Source organism: Haemaphysalis longicornis, unplaced genomic scaffold, assembly GCF_048455015.1.
Source record: "Haemaphysalis longicornis isolate Haplotype H1 unplaced genomic scaffold, Haemaphysalis longicornis Haplotype H1 scaffold_1, whole genome shotgun sequence".
Taxonomy (NCBI): domain Eukaryota; kingdom Metazoa; phylum Arthropoda; class Arachnida; order Ixodida; family Ixodidae; genus Haemaphysalis; species Haemaphysalis longicornis.
In genome coordinates this window covers 267,645,350-267,654,681 of record NW_027526203.1, presented here as the reverse complement: position 1 = coordinate 267,654,681, position 9,332 = coordinate 267,645,350, and the positions used below count along the sequence as shown (strand labels likewise).

The 9,332-nt window shown below is 51.5% G+C and overlaps 1 protein-coding gene across 1 annotated transcript; it reads left to right on the top strand.

Moving 5' to 3' along the window:
- The first annotated feature begins 4,800 nt into the window (after positions 1–4,800).
- Positions 4,801–9,092, top strand: LOC144158859 (gamma-tubulin complex component 2-like). Its single transcript, XM_077690034.1, has 3 exons — positions 4,801–4,847; positions 7,862–8,359; positions 8,432–9,092. The coding sequence occupies exons 1-3, from the start codon at positions 4,801–4,803 to the stop codon at positions 9,090–9,092; spliced, it is 1,206 nt and encodes a 401-aa protein (XP_077546160.1).
- Positions 9,093–9,332: the final 240 nt, after the last annotated feature.

Below are 9,332 nucleotides of genomic sequence, written 5' to 3'. Positions count from 1 at the left end.
GGTGCATTTTTGTAAACTGACACTATTTGCATTTTGTATGTTTCAGTATGTGCCTCGTCGTTTCTCTTTTTCCTGTTTCTTGTTTTTCTTGTTTTTCATGTAGCGTTCTCATGTTTTTCGAATACAATATCGTTTCTTTTTAGTTGTTAGCGTGCATATATTTTATTTACTTTGCATATTTTTGTTATCGCAATAGAATTGCGATACTTTGGTGTGTTTTGTGTTTATCAGTGTAGAAGCTGTACAGCATGCATATTTGCCGTCTGCTGCCGACGTTTGAATTGGGCTGACGGGCTTGTCAAGCTGCTTCTATGCAGCTTTTATCGTCAGCCTTGCGATGTAATAATGATAAATTGAAATAAAAGATACCTCACCTCAAAAAAAAAAAAAGCTGTTGCAAAATCTTTGGCCCCCGATATCCGAGCTTAGTACGCCATTGCGAGAAGTCTTCGCGCTTGCGCACTGCTAAGCAGCGAGACCAGTGTCCGCTAGCGGTAGCTGCCGCGAGAAAGAGGCTACTGCCTCTCCGTGAGCAAGGAACGTGTGCGTCTTCGTTGTCGTAGCACGCTCCGGGAGAACGGCAGGGTGAACGCGCTCCAACTGTAGCGGAAGTAGCGCCTTCCGGGACCAAGACCAAAGCCGCCACTTGCAGTATAGTGCACACGGGATCAATGCTTGTCGCGTGGCCCAGTGGCACGATGCCCCTTGACTCCTGTATCACTGCTTAGACCGCTTTCCAGATGAGAGGCTTCTGTCCTGACGACATAGGCGTCGGCAGAATTCAGGGTCTACTCTACAGGGTCGCAAACCAGTTGCTTCGCGGGGGGAGGGGGCGAGTATTGGTGTGGCCTCTATACCGACGCCCATGGATGCCTGACGCGTCCTTTGACTGCGAGCACGGACAGCCAAACACAATGGAAATCCGTGGCGTTCAGCTGCTGGCTGATGCGGCCTGGGAGCACTGCGGCTTTTCCCCTGCAGTACCGAAGGGTTACCCCGTGCTACCCCATGTTACCCCGTGGCACGGGCCACCCCGTTCTTCGAAGTCATTGTGTGGAAACCGCCGGCAACGCCAATGCTTGCTCCCGCGGGGGAAGCAAAGTGCTAACGCGGCCATCGAATCAAGAGAGCGCTGAGTAGAAAAATCTCATGCCGTCGCCTATGTCGCGTGCCCGCCGCAGGGCGGAGGGGAGCAGGCGGTGCTCACCGAGCAACTCCATGCCATGGCTGCGACACTACGGTGAAGCGATTCGGCGTGTACGGTAGTCGCAGTCAGCCGGAAAGAGCAATAAGCCCCGTTTTGTCGCCAAATTTTGGGCGGTCTCACGGAGACGGAGCGCCGAGACGCAGCTTGTCGTGCTGAGGGCGCGCGCCGTGAGGCTGCAGCTGCCACAGAGGGGCTGAAGTCAGCGTGTGTCGCCGACTCCTCGGAGGATTCATATCTGCTGGATGACGAGGGGCTCGTGCTGAAGTACGTAGCAAGAGATGAAAAGACAACCGGCCTCTTCAAGGTTGTAATTCCCAAACGTCTGAGGCCCACACTGGAGCGTTACGGATTCCGAACCTATGACGAGCGGCTTCACTGTTTTTGGAAACCGACCTGCTTTGTGACCTGGCTTGATATGAGCGGGGTATTGTGCGCTTCTGCCGATCTTGCCATGTGTGTCAAAGGTAAAGGCGCGCGGTGGAAAGTCGCCTGGAAGGATGAAACCAATTGACAGCGTGCGTCTGTGGAAGTTATACAGCCGTTTGCAACGTGATGGCGCCTTTGTCAAGGGAAAAGCGGGAGGCATTTTCATGCTAGTAGCCTTTCACAATTTTTCGGAGTTGGTCAATTTTTTTTTCTTTTCGGAAGGGGACAGCGACAGCGGTCTAGGAAAATTCCTGACGGTATTCAATCAGTTTCGCTATTCCTAATCATAGGCAGTGTGTCCTATTTCACGCTCGAGTGTGTGTTGCAACGTGCCGTGTTCCCTGGGAATTGCGCACGGCACAAAATCATCCTACCCCAGCCAACTTTGACTAAACGATCGTACAGACCTCTCAAGCCAGTGGTCTCGGCCTTTGACGATAGAACAAAAAGGGATCGGGCAGATCACTTGAACGATCGAGCTCGTATTTTCCATCAGAACTGCACAGAATAGTTCGAACGATTTCCCTCCCGCCTTTCTGAATTTCTGAAGGGAGCTGAGGAGACTACTGATTAACGTTGGATACTTTCAACAGCGCTAACAACGCAGGAACAAAGAAAGGACGAAACAGGCGCTGTCCCCGTCTTGTCCCCGTATTGTTAGCGCTGCTCGAAGTATGCAACCCTACCAACTAGCTCGGCTTTCTTTACTGATTAACGTTGTTATAGAAGCCGACTAGCGGAGGGAGGATGCCTGTGGAGATTTCTGCGCACGCGTCAAAGCTTCAGGAGCGACTTGGTGTCGGCTAGCGAAGCCCAGCGAAGGCTCCGAACGCCCACAAGCACCATCCCGTGGAATTTCAGCTACGTGATCTCATCTCAGCCAGGTACGTGGCTGGAGATCTTTGGGAGAGGCTTTCGTCCTTAGTGGACACAAACAGGCTTATGATGATGATGATGATGATGATCTCATTGTGAAGCGCAGCCATGGTCCTGGTGACACCAGCAAGGGTTTTTACTGCAGCGCTCGAGCCTAAAAGGGTCTGCAGGTTCGTACAGAGTCGAGAAAGTACTGTCTCGGTTTTAGTACTTGCTGAAACAGCCTCCTTCAGGGAAAATCAGCGCGGCCCTTGTCGCCGAGTCGAAACTCGAAAGCCTACATTTGCCGGGCTGCGATATCGTGCAAGATTGCGGGGCAGCTATGAGGCACCCCCGTTGGTGTGCAGACTGCTCTCGTCCGGCTCCTCGGTACAGCACGAGGAAGCTGTCACCGTTGTGATCGGCACTTTTACCGTCCGTGAGGCTCTCCCTCACATCAGTCTCAATTATCCAGTCATCGCCCAGACTAGCCGGGACAGCGTCACTCACAGTCCGTTTAATGCCATCTGTTTCCCTTTCCCTCCCGCAAACTGTGAGCACATGTCTTCTATTTTTGTCTGGTTTTAGGGGAGTGGCCTGTTGTGTTGCATTATTTCGTATTTATAATAGTAGTTCATATTTACGAATTTTTTTTGTGTTACGTTAAAACCCTACGCTTACACTGCACGGACAGTGCGAGCCTGCGGCATTGCACAATCGTAATGCACGCACGGTGTGAGAGCCTTGCGCGAGTTTTTCTCGTGCAGTCTCTCGAGGCACACATACGCAAAAACTGCCCTTGCTGTGGAGTCGTTCACCGTCGAGCGTGTGAGCTATCGTCAGAGAGGTCCTGCGTCTGCCAGTTGTGGCCAGCGCCGGGGTCGTGTGCGTAAAGTGCATATTTGTAATAACACCTCACCACGACCAGGACTTCCTGCAGACACGGCGCGACTTTTTCGCTCGGCCAGAGCTTTCGCTGGCCCCACCGCGGGACTGGGTCGTTTCGACGAAACGACTGGTTGCAGAACCGTTCATTACCGCGGACGCCGGTCTCAGTGGCCCATCGGCGCTTCTGATCTGTTCCCGCGCCGGGCACTACGATCCGCATTACGCGCACGGCGCGCGAAGGGAGGGGACTTCGGTCTCGTTGCCTTCATTGCGCCGTATACAGCGGCAGCACACATCGGACGTCACCCGCTTTACAAGCAGCTGCGGTGTCGCCGCGCTGGTTTCCACGGGCACGGACCTCGGCGGTCGTGACTCGATGCCGCATGCGTGCAGCGTCGCGGACCGCCACGTGATGAATGTATTTACGCGCGTGGTTCATGCGACCCCCGTGCGGAAGGCTACCGCGACAGCGCCGTCTTCGATTCAGATCCGCGGAGACAGCTGGAATTCCCGAAAGTAATGTATGATATATGGAGGGTCAGGGTGTGCCCCTTTTCACCGCCATCTCTCTCCCCCTCCTGCTCCTCCGTGTGTGTGCGTGCGTGCATGCGTCGTTTTCATTTTTGCGAAAAAGGGCGCACATCTTTTCTTATTGATAGAGGAGCCTTGTAGCAGTGGCTGTATATGGCTTCCATTAAAAGCGATGCTCACCCACCAAAGGCTACACGATTTTTGCCGATGGCATTATTGTTGTTAGTAATGAATACCTAATAATTAATCTTGCTGTTTTGCTGACAATTCTACAAACTTCGTACAGCATTTTTCAGGCGTTAATAAGCCACAGAAGCTACACAGCTTCCAGCAAAACCACCTTGCGTTCATCCCGACTACCCAAATACCCCAAATTTTGGCCGAAACTCATTATTGCTGAATTGCCGTATACAGTGCGTACCAACCATAGGTGAATGTTCTTAATTCTTCACGCTTCCTTTTCAGGTGACAGGGCGGAGTTGACCATATCCGTGCAGTTTGAAGGACTCCTGAAACGCTTTCTTTCAGGTACTTTTCGGGCTCTACATCTGTTCTTCGTGTCATGCAGAGACATAGATCGCAAAAAGAATTATCAAGATCCGTGCAGAAATGAAAGAGTTATTCAATTTTAAAATTTAAAAATACAAGTAAATTAAACGTTTCTCTCTCCTCGAAAAACGGGGGAGGGGGACTGCTGCTCGCTTCCCACTCTCCCTAATGACGTCGTATCGCGAGACCAATGAGCCCAGCGAAAAATGCCGCGTTCCAGAAGTCGTAAGCCCACGGTTGTCTGACCTGGGAAGCTTCTTTCCGCGCTTCTTAGCAGCTGATTGATGCTAGAGAAAAAAAGTGTGTTTTTCGGTGACCGGAAATGCGCTTCCCAGTGCGAAAGTATGTCCCCAAACGTCGAGATGCTGGAGACGGACCGAAAACCCCGAAGGTGCCGTACGCTTTGCGATGCTCGCTGACTACACCACTTCTGGCGTCGACGCTGATATCTGCCGGGGATAGACATCGTCATATGAAACGGAGGCGGATGATTTGGCATGTATTTCAGAGCAGCGCACAGACGCTGGGCGATACTGAGAGCGGTTAATCGTAACACGGCTTGACAGCTAGGGCACACAAGCTCTCTAAGCGGAGAATATATGTGTCTGCCCTCTGTTACTCTGTGCATTTAAGTTTTTATGCTGCGTTTAAGGGAAAAAAAAAAAAAAAACGAGCTGAAGCAACATTTAGGTTAGCTTGGTCGATACAATGACATGTAAAAGATATTGCAAACTCAGCCAATCGTAGAGTGTGTAGCGTCCCCGCGCTGCGTCGTCACATCGGGAGGCTTCGAGTGTGAGTAGGCAGTGCTGCATTTGCTTGTATCTGTAGACGTAAAAGATGAATGTCTCTCTTATTTACGCACTGCTCCTGATAATTATTTTTTGTACTGTATCTGAACAATTTATTGATTGTGGGTTTTAATGGGCCGACGCTTCACAGGCGATGAGGCGCGCCGTAGTGGCGGGCTCCGGATTAATTTTGACCATCTGGGGACCTTTAACGTGCGCCGAAATCTAGAACACACGGGCGTTTTTGTTTTTCGCCTTCATCAGAGAAGCGTTCGCCGCGGCCGGGAATCGAACCAGCTTCCTCGTGCCCAGCAGCACAACGCCTTTAACCACTGAGCCACCACGGCGGGTATTGCACCTGAACGACACGAAGAACTGATGTAGAGCCCGAAAAAGTACCTGTAAGAAAAAAAATTGCGCCCAAGCTCCCCGCGAGGGGAACCCTGTGTAGATGCGACGCATCGTGGGGTTCACTTGGTGTTTCCGTTGGATTGATTCTGAAATCGCGTGAAACGTGTCGGGAACGCGTATGATTATTATGTTCTATGATTATTATTATGTTTTATTGGCCAATCTTGGTCAATCTCTCTAGGTGGTATGCTTGGGGCTTCGCTGGCGCAACGACCTTTACTCCATCATTGTTGCGGTAAGTGGGAGCTTCTTTTCTTTTATTGCAAGTGTTAATCACTGCCCCATCATGCGTTATATCAGTAGCTTCTTGGCGTAGTTTGAATGAGTCAAGGATATAAGGCGCGTTCGTAGCATTTCATTCTGTCTCGGTTTTGTGGCGCAGTGGGAAGAGCACCATGTACCTCGCGTTCCGGCCATAGGGTCGTGGGATCGAAACCGGGCGCCGCTAACTATTATTTTTTTTTATGGTGTAGGGGGAGGGGTGTGGGCGAGAGAGGGGCATCGGAGAGGAGAGGGAGTGAGCGGCGGAGAGCGCAGCTCGCGCAGCGAGGGGAATGGGGGAGGGGCGGACGACAACAACGCCGACGCTGCATGGACAAGGCGAGTGAATGAGATGCAGTCGCATCTAAAAGTGTTGCAGGGGTCCTTTAAACTGGCCGAGCGCAGTTGTTGACGCGCCGGGCTAGCTAACAGCACAGAGAGCTTTTTTTTATTGATTGTCTCTTTTTGTTGTGAGTGTCACCACTCGCGCCAGTGCAATGCAGCGTTTTTTGTGTTTTATTCGTGTTCTAATTTTCCCGCGCCCCTACGCGGCGCTGTTTCTAACCTTCTATGCCGGTATTTTTTTCTTTTTTCGCGGATACATATTTAACCTGAATTTTTAATGGAAAGAACGCTTTACTGTTCGTTCCTGTACTTCTGTTTTACCTTAAATGTAGCAAAGGATACCTGTCCGCTAGGTAATGTTGATACGTATAAACCTTACAGTGCACAATGGCGGCTTGCAATGGTTTTGTCAGTACATATTTCGTGTTCACGCACTTTTATGGAATGCACATAGATCGCGCTAGTGACTCTTCCTACCACAAAGGACATGGAGCACGAAAAGAGTGGATGAAAATGTGTGCCACGCCTCCCAAAAGCCCAGGAGGCCAAAAATGAAGGACCAATGTGGCGACCGAAGCACAAGCACGCAAGCCGCTGACAAAATACGCTTTTTCGCCGCCGTGTTCAGTGGTCAGTTTTAATAACATGCCACATTCCATGGCACGTATCCGCACGGGAAATAGCGGGGTAGGTGTTCAAGTGACAATGTATAGTAGCCAAGAAGGCGACTATCAGAAGGCGGACACTTTCCAAGTTGCTATGTTCTACAGTAAAAGCTCGTTAATTCAAGCCACAAGGGGAAGTCATATCAGTTCGAAATAATTAAAGTATGTACTAATGAAGTGAAGATGAAGAACAGTACACTGTAACTGCGAAGCAGCAGGTCATGTTGACTATGTGATGCTTGAAATAGTCCGTGATTGTAGTCTGCCATTTACCCTTGAAGGCGACATCCACCACTTTTTGCTTTAGAGAGCGGATGTAGAGGAAACCGCCCCTCATAACCGTCTTGAAAACTGACGAAAAGGCAGGCGGTATCCCATTTTGGCACGACTTTCGCAGCAGAGGGCCGCACTGGTGTTTCATTCCGTTCATCCTTGTCGTAGCAGAGACAGGTTGTGCCGTTCTTACCTGGGAAATGATGCAGTCATCTGTGAGGGCACCACACACCATTGCACACATGTCCACGTTGACGCTGTCCGAAAGCATTTATTTCAAAACGTCGGTCCTTGAGGCTTTCGATTGGTTTTACTAGATTTTACTTTTTCTCTCTTATTCTCTCCGTTGCGGAGGTGACGCAGCCTCGTTTGTGGGCAGCGGGTGTAATTCTCTGGCCGTGTACGGGCGCCAAGTCGCTGTGCTGTGGGCGTAGTTTGAATTACTTGTGGCGGAACTTACTCACGTTTGAATTAACGGGTTTTCATAGATACAAACTTCTATGGGGCTTGGCCGGACCCAATCGGGCAGTTCCAGTGATCCGTAACTGTGAATTACTAGAGTTCGAATTAACGAGCTTTCATTGTATAACATCTTCATTGCAGCGAAGGTGAACGCCAGCTGTTGGACAATTTTCCGATCGGTATGTTCCTTGTTGTAGATTCCGAAGAAGAGGAAGCAAGTCCGTGCATGCCCCGCTCACACGACAGCCCACGTTCATTCCGCTCGCTAGTTCTTTGGCCAACCCATGGAGACGCCGCGACCGCCTTTCCCCTAAACCCGCTGCACCCCTGACCGTCACCATACCTGCGGACGAGCGGCGCTTCTACCCCCCCGGAGAGGGCCTACGCAGAGCAGACAGACCAGGCGTATACCGCAAGGCCAGTCGCACCATCCTCGGTCTTCTCATTGGCAAACTAGACCTTTTGGGAAGCCTGAGGTCGGTGAAGCACTTCTTTGTGGTGGACCAGGGGGAATTTCTGCTGCAGTTCATGGACATGGCGGAAGAGGAACTGAGCCAAAACATCGACGAAATCGTGTCCACGCACCTCAAGGTGCTTGTCCAGCCAGCCCTCTCCGCCAGCTTGGCCAGGCACGACCGCTACAAGAACTGTGTCAAACACCAGATCCTAGAGCGCAGGCTCGTGTCCCAGGCCAAGCACATCATGACCAGCGACAGTCCACGAAAAAAACGGAATGGTGGACGTGTGATCATGGACGGTCTACGCAGAAACCAGAACGCAGCGCTGGAGAGCATTAGCGGTCACGAGGCGCTCCCGTTAAACCGCTATGTCGACTGGCCCCTCAACTTGGTCCTCAGTGCTGCAAGTCTGGGCGGCTATCAGATGGTCTGCAGGTTCCTCTTCTACTGCACACACGTGGAGAGCATGTTCCCCAAGACCTGGGGGCTCGACAAGAGCGCCAAGCTGAAGACCACCGCATGCCCGAAGGTCGCGTTCGGACTCCGTAAGGAGATAATGGCCTTCGTTGAGGACCTGCACGAGTACATCACCGTTGGAGTCCTCGACACCAGCAGCATTTTCTTCCAGGACCGCTTGCAGGAGGTTCAAAAGGCAGACGAAGTGCTGCCGTTCAACCCAGAGTTGACGGACTCCTTTGTCAACCTCTGCAGGGTGACCAACTTCCCGGTATTCCAACCATTCTACCAGATCTTCCAGCAGGGCCTGGAGTTTGTCATAATTGTGATGAGCGACGACGTGGACGCAAAGTTTGGCGAGCGGGTGAAGCACTACCAGCGTACGGCCCACATCGATCTCACTACGCAAGGAGCTTCTGGAAAGCGGGGAGGAACCGCGCCCCACGGCCAGGAGTCCAGCCTCACCGAGATTCCCAACAGGATCGACTTAACCGATTCAACTCGAATCTGTTAGAAAAAGCGTCCAAATGTCATTCCGGCCAGCCCCCTCTCTAGGTGTTCTCACAGCCTCTGAAGCCTGCTTCAGCTTGTTGGCTCCTCGCGCCGCAAGTTTCAAGCTCAAGGGCCATCGGTTGAGTTACAGGGGACCCCTGCTCCCCTACTGCTGCACGATTCAGGGGGCGTCGCTGACCACTGTGGCGTTTTTATAACTACTGGCTGCATATTGTGGCCTGCCTGATTGACTCCTTTTTAA